This window comes from Bubalus kerabau, chromosome 1 (genome assembly GCF_029407905.1).
Source record: "Bubalus kerabau isolate K-KA32 ecotype Philippines breed swamp buffalo chromosome 1, PCC_UOA_SB_1v2, whole genome shotgun sequence".
In the NCBI taxonomy this organism is placed as follows: Eukaryota; Metazoa; Chordata; class Mammalia; order Artiodactyla; family Bovidae; genus Bubalus; species Bubalus kerabau.
In genome coordinates this window covers 164,958,171-164,981,955 of record NC_073624.1, presented here as the reverse complement: position 1 = coordinate 164,981,955, position 23,785 = coordinate 164,958,171, and the positions used below count along the sequence as shown (strand labels likewise).

The 23,785-nt window shown below is 51.5% G+C and overlaps 1 protein-coding gene and 1 long non-coding RNA gene across 2 annotated transcripts; both read right to left on the bottom strand.

Moving 5' to 3' along the window:
• Window positions 1-7,085: 7,085 nt before the first annotated feature.
• LOC129641855 (uncharacterized) lies at window positions 7,086-12,081 on the bottom strand. The gene is made up of 3 exons (XR_008709487.1): window positions 11,863-12,081; window positions 10,690-10,832; window positions 7,086-8,248 (listed from the first exon to the last, which is right to left on the bottom strand). It is a non-coding gene; the product is annotated as an uncharacterized LOC129641855 (long non-coding RNA).
• Window positions 12,082-18,090: 6,009 nt separating this feature from the next.
• On the bottom strand, window positions 18,091-20,090 carry GPRIN2 (G protein regulated inducer of neurite outgrowth 2). Its single transcript, XM_055566441.1, has one exon. It carries the CDS (start codon window positions 20,088-20,090, stop codon window positions 18,729-18,731), a length of 1,362 nt encoding a protein of 453 aa, XP_055422416.1. The 3' UTR covers window positions 18,091-18,728.
• Between the last annotated feature and the right edge of the window lie 3,695 nt (window positions 20,091-23,785).

The window sequence follows — 23,785 nt, the reverse complement described above, 5'->3', positions numbered from 1 at the left end:
AGGGTATGAGTGTCACCTCACCTTCCTCCTGCCACACGCAGAACCCAAGGTATAGAGTGTCCCTGCCTCCTGTCATGGCGTTTTGACAACAACTGGCCAGTGAGGTCCAGGAATCCCCTCACTCCGTGTTCAGAAACAGCTTCCCATAATGACCTTTCCCCACAAATACCCAGCTGAGACACGGGATCCCCCTTTCCTGACTGAGTCACACAAACCCAGTCCCTCCCCAGGCTCATCAGCCAGAAGCGGACCCACTCATTCCCAGGATCAGCCGGAACAAGGGCTGGTTACCCATGCAGGTCCCCCCGAACTGCAGACACTGCTCTGATGGGGCCTCTGATCCATGTGCTGTCGGGCCACTTTCATCCAACCCCAGGTCTTTATACTTGTGTCTGCTCCTCTCCAGGGAGAAACCTCCTGCGCCCCAACTATCCAGATGCTTGCAGACCTTGCCAGGAGTTATCCTTATTGTCATAGTCCCCTCTATACAGCAAGAGTCCTGCTGAATTTTTGAAGGCCCTCCTTTAGAGTAATAGTCCCCTCATTTAGAGTACAGTCCCCGTCTATTGTCTGATAACACCTCTACAGTAACAGCCTCCCCTGTAGAGTAATACTCCTTTGTCATAGTCCCCCCTGTACAGCAACAGTCCTCCACCCTCTAGAGTAATATTCCCCTCCGCTGTCATAGTCCCTCTCCTACTGTAATAGTCCTCTACTGCCGCAATCCACTGCCCACAGTAACAGCTCCACCCACACTACCACAACCCTCACTACAGTAACGGCCGCTCTGACTGCCATAGCCCCCCACAGTACCAGCGCTCCTCCGCTGCTATTGTCCCCACTCCATAATAATCAGATCAGATCACATCAGTCGCTCAGTCGTGTCCGACTCTTTGCGACCCCATGAATCGCAGCATGCCAGGCCTCCCTGTCCATCACCAACTCCCGGAGTTCACTCAGACTCACGTCCATCGAGTCAGTGATGCCATCCAGCCATCTCATCCTCTGTCATCCCCTTCTCCTCCTGCCCCCAATCCCTCCCAGCATCAGAGTCTCCTCCAATGAGTCAACTCTTCACATGAGGTGGCCAAAGTACTGGAGTTTCAGCTTTAGCATCATTCCTTCCAAAGAAATCCCAGGGCTGATCTCCTTCAGAATGGACTGGCTGGATCTCCTTGCAGTCCAAGGGACTCTCAAAAGTCTTCTCCAACACCACAGTTCAAAAGCATCGATTCTTCGGCGCTCAGCCTTCCTCACAGTCCAACTCTCACATCCATACATGACCACAGGAAAAACCATAGCCTTGACTAGACGAACCTTTGTTGGCAAAGTAATGTCTCTGCTTTTGAATATGCTATCTAGGTTGGTCATAACTTTCCTTCCAAGGAGTAAGCGTCTTTTAATTTCATGGCTGCACTCACCATCTGCAGTGATTTTGGAGCCCACAAAAATAAACTCTGACACTGTTTCCACGGTTTCCCCATCTATTTCTCATGAAGTGATGGGACCGGATGCCATGATCTTCATTTTCTGAATGTTGAGCTTTAAGCCAACTTTTTCACTCTCCACTTCCACTTTCATCAAGAGGCTTTTGAGTTCCTCTTCACTTTCTGCCATAAGGGTGGTGTCATCTGCATATCTGAGGTTATTGATATTTCTCCCAGCAATCTTGATTCCAGCTTGTGAATAATAGTCCCCCTCTAAGGCTATAATGTGCCTCTCCTAACATAGTCTCCCTCTGCAGTGACAGTCCCCCTCTGCAGTAAGAGATCTCCATCCACCATAATAGCACCCCTCTACAGCAAAAGTCCTGCCCCATGGTAATAGTCCCCTTTCCTTCATAAGAGTCCTCTGTTGTAGTAACCTCCTCTGTACACTAACCGCCCCCCTCTACATCAGTAGATCTCCACCTATTCTAACAGTCTCACCTCTGCCTTAACAGTCCTCTTGAGAGAGTCATTTCCTAGGCAGGTTGATAAGGAGTCTAGGGGTCCCTAAGGAGAGAGGGGTCGGGAATTTTCAAGGAGGAAGAAAGGACAAACTTTTTTCCTTCTCTACATTCCTTAGGATTATATAACAATAATGTATCCTGCCTGAGGACAGTCTCTGGGTTAAACCTTCTGGCTAATTCTGTTATCTTAAAATGTAAATTATGGGAGTAGACCTGGTGTTTACAAGGATGTATCCTGCCTGAGGACAGTCTCTGGATTAAACCTTCTGGCTAATTCTGTTATCTTAAAATGTAAATTATGGGAGTAGGTCTGGTGAGGTCTAAACAACCTCCAGACATTCTTTGGATTCATTGGAGAGTATATAACTTCATTGCTAACACTAACAAGTGGGTACTCTTTCTGCCCCCTTCTGATGCCTATGTCAGAAGCTTTCTCTATCTCCTTTATACTTTAATAAAACTTTATTATACAAAACTCTGAGCGATCAAGCCTCGTCTCTGGCCCTGGATTGAATTCTTCTCCTCCGGGGGCCAAGAATCCCGGTGTCTTCGTGTGATTCAACAACAACCTTTCACTCTCTCAATAGTAACAGTCCTCCTCTAGTGTGATAGTCCCCCTCTAGAGAGCGGTTCAGACTATTCTACATAATAGCCCCCCCTCTATTGTAACAGCTCCCCAAGTTATGCGTCTCCCTCACTGTTACATGCCCCCTGTACATGTTAGTAATGTGCCCCACTACAGTAGCTCAGTTCAGTCGCTCAGGCATGTCCGACTCTTTGCGACCCCATGGACTGCAGCACACCAAGCCTCCCTGTCCATCACCATCTCCTGGAGTTCACTCAAACCCATGTCCATCGAGTCAGTGATGCCATCCAGCCATCTCATCCTCTGTCGCCCCCTTCCCCTCCCACCTTCAATCTTTCCCAGAATCAGGGTCTTTTCAAATGAGTCAGCTCTTAGCATCAGGTGGCTGAAGTACTGGAGTTTCAGCTTCAACATTGGGGCAGGGTAGTCCCCCTTTATTGTAAGAGTCCCCTCTCCACAGTAATGCCTCCCCACACTGTTATGCTGCTGCTGCTGCTGCTGCTAAGTCGCTTCAGTCGTGTCTGACTCTGAGCGATCCCAGAGATGGCAGCCCACCAGGCCCTGCCATCCCTGGGATTCTCCAGGGAAGAACAGTGGAGTGGGTTGCCATTTCCTCCTCCAATGCATGAAAGTGAAAAGTGAAAGTGAAGCTGCTTAGTCGTGTCCGACTCTTAGCGACCCCATGGACTGCAGCCTACCAGGCTCCTCCATCCATGGGATTTTCCAGACAAGAGTACTGGAGTGGGGTGCCACCACACTGTTATAGACCCCATTTATTGTCCCATTGCTCCCTCTATCATATGAGTCACCTCTCTCCAATAACATTGCCCCTTGTACAGATACAGTGGTTCCTCTCCAGGAATAATCCCTACCCCCATGAGTATACTTGCATCCCCTGTAACAGTCCCCCTGCCTCCTTGTAATAATTCTTTTGAAATAAAAGTTTCCTTTCTAAGCTGGATTTGATTTGATTTGATAGGCCTCAAGAGACTACCAGGTGACATGCAGCAGAACGCACTTTGGAGGGCCCGGGCTGTGTGGCCGCGTCGGTGTCCCCACCGTGCAGGGCGCCCTCCGTGTGCCTGTGTCACCGTCGCGGGGACACTGTGTCTGTCATCACTGGGGATCCTGTGTGCGTCTGTGTCCTCGTCACAGAGAAGGAGACCTCTGCCCGAACACAAGTCCCCTGACCCCATGTCTCCAGGCCGCTCCCCGTGACTCGGGTCACCTGAGCACTGTGTCCTGTGCCCTCCTGGCCCACGTGCCCTGGACCTCTGCTGCATCTGTGGGTCACTTTGTAACAAGCCCCTCATCCTCCCCTTGCCGCCATTTGACAAGGTCATGAGTTTGTCCGAGGTGGGAGGAAACTCATCCCACCCCATGGACGCCAATCATGCGCTTGCCAGGCACTCACCTCCTCCCAGGCACACAGTCTGGGCCACCCACCCTTTCCCTTGCCCACAGACCCCAACTCTCTGGTTTCCAAGTACAGATTCGGCTGTGCTCTGCACTAGTGCAAACCCAGAGCCTCCCAGGCGATACCCACTCCCCAGGTACAACCCCAACCCTGGGAGTAAGCCGGGTGCACCTGTGTGCCCTGACCCCTTCCCCATGGAGCACTTCCTCAGCTGAATCCACTCCATCCTTTGCCTTCTCAGTCCACATGGGGCTCAGGTGAGCACCAGGAGATGCTTTACCAAAATGCAGCAGGTTCAAGAGACTGGTTCTAGTCCCACTGACCTGCCTTAATGGCTAGGTGGCATCTGAGCTGCCCACTTGTGACTTTGCCGGAATGCTTCTTCCATCTCCACACACATGTATAGGAGGTGACTGGCACAAAGGAGACACTCAGGAAGTAGTTCTCAGGTGAAGGGACCGATGGACACGCATACAGTGGCAAACCCACCCAGTATTGCAGTCCTCCTCCTCACCCAGATGTCTGAATGCTCACCAGGACCCACGAATGCTCAGCAGGCTCTCAAAATGCTCATCAGCCCGCCCAAACATTCACTAGCCACCCAAATGCTCACCCACACCACCCTGCCCCAGTGGTCCCGCAGCATAATGAGACTTCAGCCAACAAGTTCTTCCCTGACCCTGACCTGACCTGCAGACTGGTTAGCGGCACAAGAGAAGGTGGATTTGTCACAGCTCCTGTGAGCCGGGGTCCAGGGACTTCTGTGGGCTCAGTGGCTCTGACCCAGCGGGGTTCCCCCACTTCATGCTGGGAACACAGGACCCTGTGAGTGGGTCCTTCCCTCCTGCACCCTCCTACTGCCCCTCCAAGCCCCTGAGCCCCAAGAAGGAAGAAGCCAGGGCCAAAGGGGAGCGCAGACCACCCTCAACCCCTACCCCATCTGCAGCCCCTGAATTCAGAGCAGCAGGTGGTGGCTCGCTGAGTCCAGAGTCCAGTAGGCTTTGCTGCTGCAGCCCCAGCCTCCTCTCTCGGTCTCTCCCCGTGGAAGCCTCAGGCACTGCCTTAAACACCCTGGGCCGCAATTAGATGTAAAGCACCTACTCCTGCGAGGGTGTGGGCGGGGCTCTGCCTCAGAGCTGACCTTCCCCAAGCCCAGCTCGGGCAGCAACACCCCTCCAACTCCAAACAGGACCCCACTGTAGAGACAGCACTGCCCAGCTAGGCGTCCGCAGATCCTCATGGCAGACAGTCTCACAGCAACCAGACCCTCAAGGGGACATGAGGACGTTCTAAGTGTGACCTCAGGGTCCAGTGGTCGGAAGACGTGGTGTGAGGACGTCCTGGGTGTGCCCACTTGGATAAAGTATCAAGCGCCAGGCCCCAGGGGACCTGTGCTGGTGATGGGGGGCTTCCAGGAAACTCCCTTACCCAACTTCCCCCCTCCATCCTGCACTCTTCCCTGCAAGGAACCATTCCCCACATTTGCCTCCCACATTGAAGACCCCAGTGGGGCAGGTTGGCGGACAGATGGGGCCAAAGAATGGGCTGGGGTCTCCAGGTATCAAGAGGCTGCCTAGCCTAGCATGCCTGCAGCACGCCTAGCCCACAGGCCTTGGACCCACGGGAGGTGCAAGGTCCCCACTTCCTCCCCAGGCTTGATGTGCTTCCACCGCAGCCAGTGGCCTCGGTAGAGAAGCTAGGCCAGAGGGAGGCTGGCCCCAGAAGTCTTCACAGTGACCTGCCCTCTTGTGTACAGTCAGTTCCCAGAGACTCTAGGAGGGAAAAGACCCTGCCCATGCCATCCCCACCCCATAACTCTGTCCTGCCCCTGGCCTGCTGTTGCGCTGCTCCAGAATGAGAACCACAGCTCCATCATCTGTGGTCGGCACTGTAGAAATGTGTCTGACAGAAAGGAAGGGCTGGGGAGGGGAGGAGTGGGAGAGAAAAGGGAAAGGCCTGGAGGGAAGGGCAGGGACTTCACAGGTGCATTAAAGGGCAGTGGCCACTGAACACAACGGGAGCTCCTGGAAGGGATCTGGAACAAAACGACATCAAAATGAAACCTGGGGACCACTGAATAAAGCCTATAGTTTAGTTAGTCTTATACCAAGGTTAATTTCTGAGCTTTTGATAAATACAGCATGGCTCTATGCTGGGTGAGGGGTATACAAGAACTCTCTAGGCTCTTGCAATGAATCTGTAAATCTATTATCTTAAAAATTGAAACTTAAAAATAAGTAAAAGGCAGTGGCCACAGCAGAAAGGGTGCCTGAGGGAGTCAGAAATCTCTTGCAGTCCTCCATGTCGTGGTTCATGTCAGTCTCAGAGCTGCGCTGTCCAAGAGGGAAGTGGAGCAAGGGCCCAGAGAAGCCTGGCTTTGGAGGCAGAGCACTCTGGGTTGTCGTGCGGGGGTGCAGCTCAGCATCTTTGCATGCTCACGCAGCTACTCACCTACCCTACTTTGCTTCTTCTTTTGCCCAGGGCTGGACCAAGGATGCCCAAGGAGCCCTGGACAGGGAGGATGCTCCACAGAGCTCTCACCTCTGCATCTCTGGGGCCCACTTCCTTGCACACATGGGATGCTCCACAAGTGCTTGACAATGAAAGCTGAGAGAGGGGGGCAGCCTTTGCCCTTCTTATGTCATCCACTGAAACAGAATGTGGGGGAGCCCCACCTGAGCCCAACAACCACTGGCTGTGGGTACAGAAATCAAGGGCCCCTGCAGGCTGGGTTGGCCGGGATACTTGTGCCCCACCCTCAGCCCAACCCCCACCAGCAGCGGCAGTGGCGCAGGGACAAGGCCAGAAGACTTCGACTGGGTCCAGGATGGAAGCCAGCGTGGAACTGCCAGAGGAGGCTGCGGTGCCAACAAGGAGCCGAAGGAAAATACTTTCTTCCTCCAGGTCTTGGTCCCTAAGGTCGGCTCAGGGAGGATGACCAGCCCAGTACACGTGTTGTGTGCTGGGACTTCCTCTCAGGTACATCCACTGCTGTAGTACCCTAGAAGGGAGCCACTGGGGCGGCAGCCCCACCAAAGGCTGAGAGGGCCAGCATGTCCATGGCCACCAAGAACGGACTTTCATATACACGCTGGTCTTTGGGTGATAAAGATATGTACCATTCTGGGGGAGGATGTTGATAATGGGGGAGGCTGTGCATGTGCGGGAGCAGGAAGCAAATGGGGAAACTCTGGACCTTCCTCTCAATTTTGCTGTGAACCTAAAACTGCTCTGCAAAAAGTGTCTAATGTAAACAAAAGTACTAGGTTGGTACAAAAGTAACTGCAGTTTTGGACTGTGATTTTTAAACCATTCTTAAGCTCAAGCACATCTTTATTAATCAAAATAGGAACCATTACAGTCAACACATTTTTGCCAATGAGAAATTATTTCTAGGGCATAAAAACCCATGCTTTGGGATTCAACAAACTCTTAGAAAGCATTTTCTGTCTCCTGCAGGTTTTGGAAGTGTTCTCTCTGCAGAAAGTTGTCAAGAGATCCTTGAAGAAGTGGTAGTCGATAGGCGGGAGGTCAGATGGATGAGGCAAAACTTTGTAGCCCAATTTGTTCAACTTCTGAAGCATTGGTTATGTGACGTGTGGTTAAGTGTTGTCATGGAGAAGAACTGGGCCCTTTCTGCTGACCAATGCCGGCTGAGAGTGTTGACGTTTTCAATGCATCTCATCAATTTGCTGAGCACACTTCTCATAGGCAATGGTTTCACTGGGATTCAGAAAGCTGTAGTGGATCAGATCAGCAGCAGATGCCCAAACAGTGACTATGACCATTTTTTGGTACAAGTTTGGCTATGGGAAGTGCTTTGGAACTTCCCAGTCCAACCACTGAGCTGGTTGTCACCAGTTGTCATATCAAATCCACTTTTTGTCTCACGTCACAATTTGATAGAGAAATAGTTCATCGTTGTTGCGTAGAATAAGAAAACGCTTCAAAACAATGATTTTTTTTGATTTTCAGTCACCTCACGAGGCACCCACTTACCAAGCTTTTTTGCCTTTCCAATTTGCTTCAAATGCCAAACAACTATGGAAAAGTCAATGTTGAATTCTTCAACAACCTCTCGTGTAGTTGTAAGAGGATCAGCTTCGATGATGGTTTTCAACTGGTTGTTGTCAGCTTCCAGTGGCTCACCACTACACTCCTCATCTGCAAGGCTCTCATCTCCTTTGCAAAGCTTCTTGAGCCACCACGGCACTGTACGTTCATTGGCAGTTCCTGGGCCAAATGTGTTGCTGATGTTCTGAGTTCTCTCTGCTGACTTATGACCCATTTTGAACTCGAATTAAAAAAAAAAAAAAACAACTTAAATGTGCTTTTTGCCTAACATCACTTCTATAGTCTAAAATAAATATAAAATAAATGGCAAGTAATGTCATTAACAAAAAAATATAAAGTGAGAAATGCACATTAAAATGATGTATAACATAATCACATTTATTTTAAAATGTATTCCAATATCCAACAGCAAAGTTCAACAATGCAAAACCACAACTATTTTTGCATCAACCTAATACTTGTAACATATTGTAAAGGACCATGTAATATTAATATAAAAGGAGTTCTAACAAATCAAGAAGAAGAAGAATCCAATACAAATTGAATATAGATATATGCAGGCAGATCATAAACAGATTCAAGTGGTCTGTAAGGAGATAACAGTAACGGCTACAACGTTTACTTAGCCCTTATTTCCAGCTAGGAATTATGCTAGCACTCTACATGCGTGATGTCATTAAATCCTGAAATCCAACTAGTAAGGCCATTTTCATATCCCCATTTAACAGAGGAAGAAACTGAAATCATGGGGCTCAGCAACTTGCCCAACATCACACAACTTCCAAGGACCAAATAGGAATTCTCATCTAGGCAGTCTGGCTAAACAGAATCTTACTCATAGTAAAGGAATTGCAAATCAAAATAAGCATTAAGATATCATTTTTCACTTATCAAATTAACCAAAACATTAGTTTGATAAGACTCAAACACTGGTATAAGTCTGAGAAAATAAAAATTTTCATGTATTACTGTATAATCTTTTTGAAGACCAATTTGCCAATTATCTATAGATACTTTATATGTACCACCAGTTGAAAATTTTATTCTTATGCACATACACAAGACTATACATATAATGATATTTATTTTTACATGTTTTTAATAGCAAAAAATATAGGAAATAACAAATTCCAGCAGAAAGGACTAGTTTAATTATTTTTTTAAAAAGCAATTGCATTCTATGTATTACAACATATCTACAAAAAAGAAAGCAGAATCTATACATGGCAACATTATATCTGCAAGATACATTAATTTTTAAAAATAAATGCAGAATAGTGTCTAAATTGACCTAATTTATACAAAATATTTAGAAACCTGAGTTTATGATTACAGAGGAAGTTTCCTGGTGGGAACTGTGGGAACTGCCCAGTGGGGAGCAAGGCAAATTTCACTCTACACTTTACACTATTTAAAATTCTTATTATGAACACATACAGTGTTGAAAAACGAAAAGTCAAGGTCAGTACTGTTTGAGATTCTTACCGTAAATATGTATTCCTTTCATTTTAAAAAGGCAAAAAAAAAAAAAAAAACAAAACAGGCCTAGAGTCAACAGACTGGAGTTTGAATGCCAGTTTCTTCATTTCCTGGTAATAAAATAGGCCAAATTACTTGACCTCTCTGAATCTCAGTTGTCATTGGGAAGTGGGGCAAATTGTGAGAGGTAGATAAGGTAAAGTATGCAAAATACCATCACTGCGTCTGCCATCTCCTTGGTGTCAGGTGCGGTAGCCACTATTATCATTCCCTCCATTCACTGACAGGCTATAAAAAGATGATTTTTTCCCCCATTTAGTTAATTGTGTGTACCAGTAATTTCTTGGGGCAGATTGTAGGTCTCGTGTTTACTATGAGAATGTGATGCCTGGAAGTGCTGCAGCCGTCTTGTGACCATGAAGATAGCCCTCGCCAACACCGTGAAGATGGCAGAGCACAGTTACAGAGAGAATCTGAATCCTTGCTATCTTCACTGAACCACTGAGCCTTCTCTAGAACAATGACCTCCTAGAGTCTTAAGTGAAATTAAGAATTAAGTGAGAAATTAAACATTCTCATCATTTAGGTAACTTTTGGTTCATAATTCAGTTATTGGCAATTAAAACAGTTCTCGACGATCAGAGAAAACCACAGTTCAAAAAGACACACGCACCGCAGTGCTCACTGCAGCACTATTTACAACAGCCAGGACACGGAAGCAACCTAAATGTCAGTCAACAGGGAGATAAAGAAGACGTAGTGCCTATAGACAACAGAACAGTACTCAGTCATAAAAAGATTGTGTCATTTGCAGAGACATGGGTGGACCTAGAGACTGTCCTACAGACTGAAGTTAAGTCAGAGGAAAACAAATGTCGTATATTAAAGTATATATGGGGAATCTAGAAAAATGGTACAGATGATCTTATTTGTAAAGCAGACATGACACAGAGAACGAATATATGGATACCAATGGGGCAAGGTAGGGGTAGAATGGGATGGATTGGGAGATTGGGAGTGACAGATGTATATACCACTGTATATAAAACAGACACTACAGAGAAGCTACTGTAGAGCACAGGGAGCTCTACCCCATACTCTGTGGTGACCTAAGTGGAGAAGTGAAAGTGCTATTCACTCAGTCATGTCCGACTCTTTGGGACCCCATGGACTCTTGCTCACCAGGCTCCTCTGTCCATAGAATTCCCCAGGCAAGAATACTGGACTGAGTAGTCATTCCCTTCTCCAGGGGATCTTCCTGACCCAGAGATGGAACCCAGGTCTCCCATACTGCAGGCACCTCTGAGCCACCAGGGAAGCCTGACCTGAGAGGGAAGGAAATCCAAAAGAGAGGAGATATGTGTATACAGGTGGCTGACTCACTCTGCTGTACAGCAGAAACTGACTGTAAAGCAACCATAGTGAGTGAGTGAAGTCACTCAGCTGTGTCCAACTCTTTGCAACCCCATGGACCGCAGCCTACCAGGCTCCCATCTATGGGATTTTCCAGGAAAGAATACTGAAGTGGGGTGGCCATTTCCTTCTCCAGGAGATCTTCCCGACCTAGGGATTGAACCCAAGTCTCCCACATTGTAGGCAAACAGACGCAACCATACTCCAACTTAAAAATGATGTCCTCAAGGAGAGACCACCATAGGGAGGCTTTCTGAGCTTGGAATGAGAGAGAAGGGCTTGTCCTGGGCACAGCCACTCCCTCCCCCTCCAACTTGTTCAAGTTCTACTCATGCTTTGGTCCCAGACACATCCCTCAGCCACACTTCAGTTGAGAGGCTCTTTCCGGTCTTCCTGCCTGACAGGCTGCAAAGACCAGGCTCTGCCTCCAGCCTCTCTCTTGGCTGCCATCACCCCTGGCACACCCAGCTGGCCCTGGGCACCAGACGGAGCGGTGAAAACCATACCAGGCAGGAAGCGACAGGGGAAAGACCCTAAGCATAAGCCCTCACTGCAGTGAACTTTAGGCTCCAGTTGCTGTCAGTCACCTCTAGCTCGGAGCCCCCTCCTCAAGCCCACTGTCCGCTATACTCCCTCTGTCAGACAGGGTCAGTGCCCCAAGAGGGAGGCACACTCCTGGCTGTCCACACCTGCTCTCTCCATGGCCCAGGAAGAGGACTCTCATGGACTGCGACCACAGGGCACATTTAGAAACTCTGGGTAAATGTAAAGACAGAAGGGTTGCAAAATAAGGCTCCTACACCCAGCCCCCTGGACGGGTAAAACTCACATTTGGAGTCAAAGGTGTGAGTACACTAAAGCGGTCTTCTGTCTCAAAAGCCGAAATTGCCCCACCACCCCCGCTTCCGCTTCCCCTTCCCTGTCTCGCGCCTGCACCCTCACCCGCAGCTCTCTCTGCACCCGGCCCTTCCTGGACTCCACCCCCTCCATCTTCTCCAGCTCTTTCCTCCTCTCTGGAATCTTCCCCTCAGGTGTCCTGGTCGGCGTGGAGAATCGGGAGTGGCAGAAGTGGGAAAGACGGAAGAGGGACCGAACTTGGCAGTGACCGCCTTTCCCCCACCCCGCCCCGAGTCTCCAAACCAGGGCGGGAAGGGAAGAAGGTCGCGCGAGACCGCCCGGGTGCGGGGCGGGGTTGGTGGCTCCCAACCTGCGCCCCCAGGTGCCGCTGAAACTCGACTCTGCGGCCACCAGGGGGCGCCCGGGCTCCTCCGGCTGGCTGTGTGGCCTTGGTACCAGCCCTGCACCAAATTCCCTTGGCCGACCTGATCAGCTGCCTGGGGCCCGACGCCCAGCTCTGGATCCCAGCCCCTCTGCGACCACAGTCTTGAAATCCAGGGAATTGTATCAGGGCAGAGGGTGTTGGGTTGAAATCTCAAGAAGTCTCTCTGAATTCCCCCAAGTCTGAAGGGAAAGAAAATCAAAACAGAGAGTCTTCCTTAAGAGACACAAACTGGGCTTTAAAAAGCCACAAAGTTTGCAACGAAATGGCTCCCTTGTCAACTACTTTCCCAGACCCTGGACAGCTAAAACTGAGATGTAAATGGAAGCAGAAGGCTAAAGGCAATAGGCCAAGTGGGCCTGAAAAGTGAAAGTGAAAGTTGCTCAGTCAGGTGTCTGACTCTTTCCAACAGTCCATGGAATTCTCCAGGCCAGAATACTGGACTGGGTAGCCATTCCCTTCTCCAGGGGATCCTCAAAACCCAGGGATCGAATCCAGGTCTCCCTCGTTGCAGGAGGATTCTTTACCAGCTAAGCCACAAGGGAAGCCCAGTGGACCTGGGGTGAGAGGCCCACTCCTCCCCTAGCTAGACTCTAGCACCCCAAGTATAGTTCTTTGGTAAGCCATGGAAAATTCTAGCTCCAGCAGAGTCTCCCTACTTGGGCCTGACTGAAGCTTTTTCGGTGTCTGATAAGTCTTCTCAGAAGTCTCCTCCCCCTGACCCCAGCCCTGCCTCTGAGACACAAGTCCAGTTCCACACAGGAGGGAGGCAGAGACAAGACAGCACGGTGTGCCCCTACTGAGGCCCAGGCCATGCCCCAACCTAACTACAAGCCAAGCAAGAGGAAAACATAAAAGAGAAAAGGCCTACCTGAAGCCGCACGCACCCAACTTGTCCCTTGGGTGACCTAGCCAGCCAGGGCCCCAGCAGTCAGTTCAGTGCAGCTGCTCAGACATGTCCTACTCTTTGCAACCCCATGGACTGCAGCACACCAGGCTTCCCTGTCCACCAACTCCTGGAGTTTACTCAAACTCATGTCCATTGAGTCAGTGATGCCATCCAACCTTCTCATCTTCTGTCATCCCCTTCTCCTCCTGCCTTCAATCTTTCCCAGCATCGGGATCTTTTCCAATGACTCAGTTCTTCGCATCAGGTGGCCAGAGTACTGGAGTTTCAGCTTCAGCATCAGTCCTTCCAATGAATATTCAGGACTGATCTCCTTTAGGATGGACTGGTTGAATCTCCTTGCAGTCCAAGGGACTCTCAAAGGTCTTCTCCAACACCACAGTTCAAAAGCATCAATTCTTCAGCGCTCAGCTTTCTTTACAATCCAACTCTCACATCCATACATGACTACTGGAAAAACCATAGCTTTGACCAGACGGACTTTTGTTGGCAAAGTAACATCTCTGCTTTTTAATATGCTGTCTAGGTTGGTCATAGCTTTTCTTCCAAGGAGCAAGCATCTTTTAATTTCATGGCTGCAGTCACCATCTGCAGTGATTTTGGAGCCCAAAAAAATAAAGTCTGACACTGTTTCCACTGTTTCCCCATCTATTTCCCATGAAGTGATGGGACCAGATGCCACAATCTTAGTTTCCTGAATGCTGAGCTTTAAGCCAACTTTTTCAGGGCCCCATAAATGCCACCAAAACTGATGGCTGATAGGGTGCCCTTCTAGCCAGACCAAAGCCTCTTCACTCAGCCGGCAGGACCACTGGAAACTGCTCTCTGTCTTTGGACAACAGCAACGGAAACAACCTGGCAAAGTAGCCCCAGGCGCCCCAGCAGGGCCTCCTCCTCCAGGGAGAGGCTCAGAAGCTATTTTTCAAGCTCAAACCATTCCGATTTTGTCCAAAGAGAAAAAGGACAGGTGGAAAGAAGAGCCTAGACTAGTGAAAATCAGGAATGGCGTGACCCTGGCCACAAGAAGAGAGAAACTGCTGTTTGGAGTAGAAGGAATAAGGCAAGATAAAGCCTTGGCAGAAAGGGAAGGAAGCAGAGGGCAAGATGGTGGGACGGATGGTGGGGAGACAGAGGCTTCTGGGGGCAGAGAGGACATGATACAGAAAAGGAAAAAGGGAGAGCTGAAATCAAAGAGAGATCGGGAATACTTTGGGCTCTCCTGGTGTCTCCGTGGCAAAGAACCCACCTGCCAATGCAGGAGACACAGGAGAATCATGCTCAATCCCTGGGTCAGGAAGTTCCCCTGGAGAAGGAAATGGCAACCCCCCCCGCAACCCAGTATTCTTGCCTGGAAAACCCCATGGACAGAGGAGCCTGGCAGACTATGGTCCATGGAGTGGCAAGAGTCAGATGTGACTAAACAACCACAGGGCAGGGGGCAGGGGGGAGGGCACTCCCCTGGCAGCCCAGTAGTCAAGACTGTGCTCCCAATGCACACAGTGCAGGTTTGTTCCCGGTCAGGAAACAAAGATCATGTAGGCCACCTGGGGCAATCAAAAAGATAAAAATGAAAAATAAGTAAGGAGAAATACGGGATGAGGGAGAAAGAGTACCAAAGCAGTGGTTGCAGGACCTCCAGAGCCTCCCCACTGCTCCTGGAATGGATGCTAATGGAGGCACTGTGCTTCCTAAGCCGTGTTTATAGGATGCTGAGAAAGCATGTTGTGTCTTGTCTTAAGAAAGATGTTGGAAAATGAGAAGCTTCTGAGGAGCCTATTGCAGACTAGCAGAGAGAGGTGGGATGGTTCTCCTTAACATGGCTCTGGGAGCCAGCATTTCAGAGGACCAGGGCCAGAATATATGCCTCCCAAGTAGGGCTCAGGGCTTCCCTGGTGGTTCAGACACTAAAGAATCTGCCTGCAATGCAGGAGACATGAGTTTGATCCCTGGGTTGGGAAGATCCCCTGGAGAAGGAAATGGCTACCCACTCCAGTATTCCTGCCTGGAGAACTGCATGGACAGAGGAGCCTGGTGGGCTCCATTTGGTCACAAAGAGCCAGACGTGACTAAGCAGCTAACACTTTCACTTTCAAGCATGTTTCAAAGCAGAGGGTGAAGCACATGGAAAGAGGCTCTTTAATGAAGGAGGGTTAAGGAAATAGAACGTGGACCTTAATCAGAGTCAAACCAGCAGGGCAGAAGCTAGCCCCCTGCTGGTGGCTTCGGGAGCTGCACTCAGCGGCAGTCGTGTGCTGCGTGCTAAGCCAGTACCAGGCACCACATGTGGGTTCTTCATTTACTCCACGCAGCGAACCAAAGGAGGAGGCACCATTAGTATCCCCATTTTATGGATGAGGAAGTTGAGGACCAGTGAGGTTTTAGTAACTTGCCCAAGGTCTCATAGCTATAGGTGAGATCCAGGATTCAAACTCGAGTTTTACACCACTGAACTATAGTATGCCCTCAATGTCCTGTATCAGGACCTGTATTGGGAAGACCTCATTGGCCCACAGTGAAATAAAAATTCAATACTTCTGGGGCACAGAGACCCAATTTAGCAAACTCGGGAGGTGATGTCACAGTGAGAAAGGGCCATTCTCTGCTTTTCTCCCTCCCCCAACACCGTGATCTCAGGCCACCAGCAGCCTACACTCTGGCAGGGACAGCTTCTTCCCCAGGTGAACTGGTGATCCCTGTGAGGGTGATGGCAGACTTGGATTTGGACAGGAGGTGCACACCCTGCATCCTGGCCAGGCCCACAGGGGACAAGCATCAGGGAGCCAGGCCCAGGTTGCCAGGATGGAGAGCCAGTGGACAGAAGGGAGAGTCCCTGGAGATGAGGGAAGGAGATTCCTGCCTGGACGGGGAGCTCTAAGAATCTGGAGGATGTTCTATAGGGGAGAATCTACCAGAACAAAATCCTTCCCTGGCAAAGTTGTGACCTCCATTACTTTATTTCAAATTCTAAACAAAACAAATATACACACAATGAAATCCACTGCCTCCTAGAGCCAGGCCTGACGGGGTCCCAGAAAGTCTGGACAGAAATCTGGAGTCTGAGAGGAGGAGACCTATAAAGGAAGCCGGTGGCCAAGTCCTGGGACCCTCAACCACTGCCAGCCAGGCCTGGCCCAGGAAGTGGGGTGGTGGGTTGGGTCTCCAGGTTGAATTTGGAAATGAAGCTTCAGCTCCTCCAAGTAGACCTATCCGCAGAGGCTGTGCAGCCTGGGTTAGTGAGGCCAAGGACACTCTTTTTCCACTGTTTGGGGGTGGCAAGCTTACCTAGGGGGGCTGTTCTGTGGGCCCCAGCTGTGCATAGCACCAAGGCCAGGCTGGATTCCAGCACCACCCTGCCAACCTTCACCTCGGTCGTGATGAGGCAGATGGGAGGCTGGGCTGGCCCTTCCCATTCAGGGTGCATCCCAGCCTGCCATGTTGGCATATGTAGCATGTGGAGGTGGTATATGGAGAATAAACTCTTGATGAGGTGTGTAGGCCAGAGGACAAAGTCTCTTCATGAAGGGTGTCACTGGTGCCCACCAAGCTCTGGGGCATATGGCCCTTCACCTGCCCCTCCCAGGCCTCCCACCTTGTCCCACGTGGTAGCTTCATCTCCTTTTATTCAAACTGGAAACAGCAGCTTTCTGCAACTCCTCCTTCTCCCCAAATCCACCACACACTGTGTGTGAGTATGTGTGCTCAGCCCCAGCTACCCACTCCATTTCCCCCTAACAGGCCCCTCCTTGGCTCCCGTACCCAAGTACCCCTCCCCCCCACCCAGGCTCCCACCTCCCGCTTCTTCCACATGAATCTCCCCTCATGGCAGCCAAAGGGATATTCCTGTAATGAAATCTGGCCCCACTCCTGCATCTGCAGCTCCTATAACATCCCCTTCCATAGTCACACCAGGAGCTTCACAGTTGGGACCCCCTTACCAGCCTCCCAACCCAACAAACTCCCCAGTACAGGCTGTCCTTCAGTGATTCACCGCAACCCAGGCAGGACAGGAACCTCCAAGGCCTCTGACCAGGCTGTTCTGCCTAGTATGCCGCGTCCCACTCACCCACCCATCCAGCCCCACTGTGTCCTCAAGACCCTGCTCAGCTCTGGCCCTGTGTGAAGGCGACTTCCTACGCCAGTTCATCACCCCTCCCCTCATGTCCCCACAACTGGGGTTCTTGGTGCTCCTGTGCGGGGCCAGAGACGAGGACACCCTGGTGCCCATGTGTCACTCCCGAGAGTGGACTCGCCTGCCCCGGTCCACACATGGGTGATGGACAGGCCCAGGACCCCAGGCTACATGGTGTCAAGACCCTCATGACTGCAGGACAACCTGCTTGATCACATTTTAAAAGGGAGATGAAGCCAAGTCCCCTCCTGCACACCACCCCGCCCCTCTGCCCCAGACCTGCCCTCAGAAGCAGCTCTGATCAGCTGTCATTTCCAAGCAGGAGTGGCAGTTTACCCAGCCTCAACCGGGAGTGAGAAAGTCACATTTTGGAATATGAAAGCTCCATGCTGGGTCTTGGGATGCATTCCGACCTGAAACATGCCTTTCTCACCTGGTTTCTCTGGCTTGTTGTCACTACCGCTTTAAAAGTTAACCCACTGTTGCTAGTCATTTCCACCTCGAGAGTACAAGTCCCCTGGGAATGCGGATATGCTGGCTGTCAGATCCTGGGCTCCTGGGCACAGAAGGGGGCCCAGGAACAGGACTGTGCCATGGGCAGGGCTGCAAGTGGGTCCTGACTCCACCTTCCCATGCCAAGTGACTCCCAGCAGGGCACTAACCTTTGCCAGACCCTAACACAATGATCTACCAGGTGGTTGGCTCCGAGAAGTACTCTGCAGCCCTCTATAATGCTCAAAGCCCTCCCATCCCACACACTGTGAGCTCAACAAGGGCACAGGCAGCTTCTTCCCCAAGGAATCCACAAAACCTGGCAATGAATATGGGCTCAATAAGTTCTTGGTCACAGTTGCCCTGCTCTGCCAACCACATGCTGCAGGAAAGCACTGCAGGCTTCAGCCAGCCCCCGGCTCTGCTCTTAGCCCACCACCATGAGCTGTCCAGCCTGGGCATGGCAGCTGCAGTCTTGCCAACTGTCTGTGGTTATGTCTGTAAAACACGGAGAAGACTCAGGAAAGTGAGTTGACAAGCGTTTGGCACACAGGAAGCCTCGACAATGTCAGTGCCCTTCCCTAAAGACTTAGACAGCCCTCGCCACTTGAGACCCCACCTCTTATATCAGGAAGTCGTTGTATCTCAGCACTGCTGTGAAAATAAAGCCACAAAGAGGCCTGGGGGAAATTATGGCAGAGTTCTGAACAGAGACTGGATAGAAGGTCAGGGGTTTTTACAGAGAAGTCAGGATCCCCCTTATGCACAGTGTTGAAACTGTCCCAAAGTTCAGAGCCCACACGTGGCTCTTGGGAATCAAGCCCTTATAAACTAGCCCAACTGCCGGGGGCAGGGAATGCCCAGGCTGCAGTCCTATGATCTGCGGGCAGCAGAGGACAGAGCCATGTCGGTGGGTGCCTGTGGATCCAAAGAGCCTGGGGACTCCACTGTCCCTGGGGCTGAGTCCATGCACCCCGGGCAGCTCCAGGGGCTGCAGCTCCTCACTCAGGGGCTGCACTGGAGCAGCCACAGCAGCTGGGGTGCCGCAGGGACTGCATGACAGCTCGAAGCGGCCCCCTCCTGCCCTCAGCAGATAGGCTGTCCTCGCTGGCAGGGGCGCGCTGCAGCTGCTCAAACTGCATCTCTAGGTGCTTCTGGATGGCCACACCGAGCACCTCCGGGTCCACTGCAGCTCCGTACACCTCCCACGTCATGCCCTCGGCATCCCATCGTACGTCCCGCACAGGAGATGGCGCCTCTGCCAGGCTGGGCTCCAGAGTTACCTCCGGGAACACGTGCAGGGCCACAGGGGCTTCCAGAGGCGGACTAGTGGCCACTGCCTTGCAGACTGCCTTGGGGGCTGCTTGCACACCAGCATCCTGGGCTGACAGAGGGGAAGCCAAGACTGGGGCCAAGTCACTTGTTGAGGTCATGGTCCACATATCCTTGGTCCTGGCACTAGGCTCCATGGCTAACCCTGTGGGACCCCAAGGGTGGGCACAGCAGTGGGAGTGCCCAGGAAGCCCCCCAGAAAACCTACATTGGAGTTTCACCCCATGGTGAGCCTGCAGCCTAGATTCACTCACTGAGGCCACTAGTTTGGGAAAGGCCAGAATCCCTGGGGCAGGCAAGTCATGGCAGCAGCTGCTGGCCCCCACCTCCCTCATGCCACAGAGCAGGGCTGCCGGAGACAAAGCATGGCAGGAGGTGGTGGCCGACTGGCCGGTGGCTTTGGGGCTGCTGCTGTGGGTCACTGTGCCTCCCAAGGCAGCTGGTGGCACCCACACCTGACTCTCCAGTGTCCAGGCTGAGTTTGAAGTCTTGTCCTCCGGAGCCAGGTCCCTTTCCAAGCCTTCAGGGGTCTGGCCACTCTGGCCAGAGGTGCTGCTGGGCTGCAGCTGAGCCGCATGAACAGGCGAGCTGCCCAGGGCTGAGCAGCTGAGGCTGGCCTTTTGAGCACCACTGTGGCCCCGGGTCTGGGTGCTGCGAGCCAGGTCCGAGTGGCTCCTCTGCACAGCGGCGGCGCTGGGGTCCCGCGGGTGACACAGGTCACTACCAGCCACGGTGGATACATTGCCCACAGTGCTGCTACGCCAGTGGCCCACGGCACCGGGCTGCGGCTGGGGGCTGGAGGCCCCTGCCCGCTCCAAGCGCTCAGCCTGCTGCCCCTCCGCCTCCGGGACCTGGGCACCGGTGCTGGCGTCGCCCAGCTGGGCCTGACATACAGCGCTGCTGGCCCTCTCGCGATACTCGGGCCTCTGCCCCCGGCCTTCGCCCAGCAGGCTGGAGGAACTTCGGGACAGGGGCTGAGGGTGGGCACTGAGGGGTTCCGGGGCATCCGGCTCAGGACGGCTGGATCTCATGGCTGCCTGCAGGAGAGAGAGAGGGAGGGGGTGGCACTGAGATGGGTAGCGGCATCTCTGCTGGATTCTGCTGGGGGCTCACACAGTGCAAGGCACACTGAGGGGAAGGCTTCAGTCTCAGCCTGCCTGACCAGTCAGAGCCACAAGCAAAATGATGACAGGGGACCAGACACTTCAAATCAAGGTCACCACACATACACAGGATGATACTTCAAATATCCAAACACCAAAACTGAGTGATCAGAACCAGCCATAGGGTAAGATCCTAGAGATCATCCAGAAGCCTAGCTGCTGAGTCTACTGCTGGTCTACCGGGGACGGGGAAGCCAAGGGGGAGGCCAAGCCTGCTGGGGCCTCGGGGCTCGGGGCTTTGAGACAATAGCTCTTGGTCAATCAGCACAGAACTATTACAGCATTTTAATAACCAGTAAAGCTGGACTGATGGACACTACCCTGGTTCCTCCCAGAACCATCACGATCTCACTTGGACTGCAGCCTCTTTGGTACACAGTGGGGGGCAGAGAAGTCTTGGGGATGAGAAAGACATGAATACAGGACTCCCTGAGAACACCCTGGGTTCTCTCACGCTCCCTCCCCATCCTCTCTGGCCTGGCCTGGCTGGGTTCTCACATCTCTGGGGCTCAGTCGTGGCTGCTGTGAAGGGGAAGGGGTTTCCTGGCTCCCACTGCATGCTCCAAGGGTAGGAGAGGCTCCCATATCAGCCCTTTAGGACTCACTCGGGATTTGTTCACTCCTCCTGCTGCCATCTCATGAGCACCTTCTGTCTGCCATGCTCTTGAGATCAGGCAACATGGAACTACTGCAGATCTGCTGTGCCCACCAAATGGGGTCCAATACAGGTCACCCCCACTATCTGAAAGAAGAGCATTCCTATGAAACCTTTTCATAAACCAAAATAGTGTAAAGAAGCAATTACCTTGTCTTGTAAAACTCGTCCATTTTCTTTCCATTACTGAAAACAGTTACTAATTAATGTAGGTCTCGCATGAAAGTGAAGTGGAATAAAGCAAACTTTTGAAAAGTAGGGAATACCTGTAACCACCAATCAGACACATGTCCTCTCTTGCCCCGGCTCCCTTCCAGCCATTCTTGTCCCTTTCTCTAGCTATAAAGACTCCTCCAGACCTGCAGGTTGGACCCGAAGAGAGAGGAAAGAGATGGTGCCTGGGGAGGAAGGAACAAGGACCAGGGTGAGCAGAAAGCAAGAGGCATATGCTCGGATCACAAGAAGAGGGCCGCAGGCTGGGGGCTGGGCAGGGCCCAGAGAGAGGGAGTGGGGTCAGGGCACGAGCCTGGCCCAGGGCGAAGTCGTGAATAAGAAACATCACTCTGAGACTCCCAGCCAGGCAGGACATGCTGGAGAAGCAGGGTGGAGATGGCAGGCAACAGTGGCAACTTGGGCGATCCCGGTCGTGTCCTCCCAGCCCGGGCTGATAAGAACTGCCACGAAAGCAGCCACCCTGGCCAGGCGAGCGAGGCCACTGAAAGGGAGGGTGGGAAGGGCTCTCGGGAACTTGGTTTCTGTATATTAAAACTTCCTGTTGGCCCAGAGCTCAGGAGATGGCTGGTGGCTGTTCAAGCCAATGGTGGGGGTGTTTCTAGAGCAACTGTCCCCTTAGAGTTCCAGGCTCGCTATGAAGCCCAGTTCAGCACAACTTTCAGCAGTGATGAAAAGATGCTGCTCTGTGCTGTCCAGAAAGGTTGTTACTGGTCACATGTGGCCACTGAGCACTTGACAGATAGCTAGTGCAACTGAGCAATGGACTTTCTGATTTTGTTTAAGTAACTGAAATTTAGGGCTTCCCAGGTGGCTTCACAGTAAAGAATCCACCTGCCAATGCAGGGGATGTGAGTTCCATCCCTGAGGCAGAAAGATGCCCTGGAGAAGGAAATGACAACCCACTTCAGTATTCTTGCCTGGGAAATCCCAGCCTGGCAGGCTACAGTCCATGGGATTGCAAAAGAGTCAGACACGACTTAAGGAGTAAACAACAAAATTGAAACTTAAAGGGCCACATATTGTTACTGATGACCACGCTGGACTGTGCAGCTCTACACATCGTACCAGCCTGGGCAGGAGTCTCCTGTCCTAGCTGCTCCTTGGGGCTGAAGCCAGACTGGTCCCTGGAAGAGTCAGGAAAATGATGAATAGACAAGAAAAGACTACAGCCCAGGCCCTACTCTCAGGCTCTAAGGTGGACATACAAACAGAGAAGGGCAACAAAGCCAATAACAATCACAGTGATGATAATAAGAACAGCAGTTCCAACTGCCCAGTCACCCACCATGTGTCAGGCATGTGCCTTCTCCTTTCCAGCACTGTCTCATGTAATAGAAGAGCAATCTCAGAAGATAAGTCATCTTCTCCATTCTACAAAAGAGGAAACCAAAGCTCAGAGAGGTTTAGTGACTTGCTCAAGGGCACACAGCTGGTAAGTGGTTAAGCCAGGAATCAAACTCAGGAGTGTCTGAGGTTCTCTGCGCTCCCTCTTGAGAACGGTCCAGACCTCCATCCTGGACACTGTCACTCTTCCACTGGCATCCCTTTTTATTTATTGTTGCCATGACTCAACTGGAGTCCCAGCACCCAGCACATGGGTACCCAGTGGTACCCATGACATGCCAGTGGAACAAGTGAACAAGTAAGAACAAAGCCTGGATGCCTGTTCACCCTACCTGCTTCTTAGCAGCTCTGTAGGCAGCCGAGACTCAGAAAGACAGAAGGAGACCTGCTGGCTAGGAAGGCTGTGGTCACAGATGGGCCCTGGCAAGCAGACAACCACTGAGCTCCAAGCCCAAGAACATGAAGGAAGTCCTATCTGGACAGCCCACACAGCCTCTGACTGAACCCCACCTACCCTGGACCCTTCTCTTGAGGAGGGCCATAAGAAGCCAGACCTTGGCCTCCTTGACGAAACAGGGACAAGGCTGGGGGCACACACAGTCTCCACCGGGAGCTGGCGAGAAGCTGTCAGCAACAAGGTACTGCTGGATCTGCCTCACCAGATGGCTGCCTGATGCTCAGGGTTGGCTGTCACTCAGAGTCAAAGTAGTGACCACAAAGACCCTGGGGGAGTGGGAGGTTATATTTCTGTTAGTTTCCTTCCTTAGCCCACCTCCACAAATGGCAGGTGACAATCTGAGATCTGGAACAGCTCAGAAATGTCAAAGAACCCACAGCTGAACCCCAGCTGGCCTTCCCAGGCTGATGGAGGGAAGAGCTTCAAGGGAAGTTGTTTCGAGTTATGCCAGGAAAAGAAGGTTTTTCACACCCCGCCTACCAAGAAGAGAGGCCTCCCAGGAAGCAATAGAGCTGATCAGATGAACTTTGGAGCCAGGGATGAACAGGCGAGGCAAAGGGGTATACTTCCAATCCAGGCTCTTGCCCTTCCTATGTATGCACACTCAGATGGACCCCTGACCTCTTTGAGCCTCAGTTTCCCCAATCTGCAAATCGGAAATAAATCCCCACCCCGCAGGGCTGTTGTGAAGACGTAATGTGATGGCATATAGACTGCCTGGAACAGCGATTATTAACCATCTTACCTTTCTTCCTCCCATCAAGAGTGACTTGTGCTCAAGGTATCACGGACTAGTACTTGGAAGTGGGCGTAGGGGAAGAAAGATGGCTTTTAGGAAGCCATTTAGATTATAGGGTAACTTGGTTTGCTTCT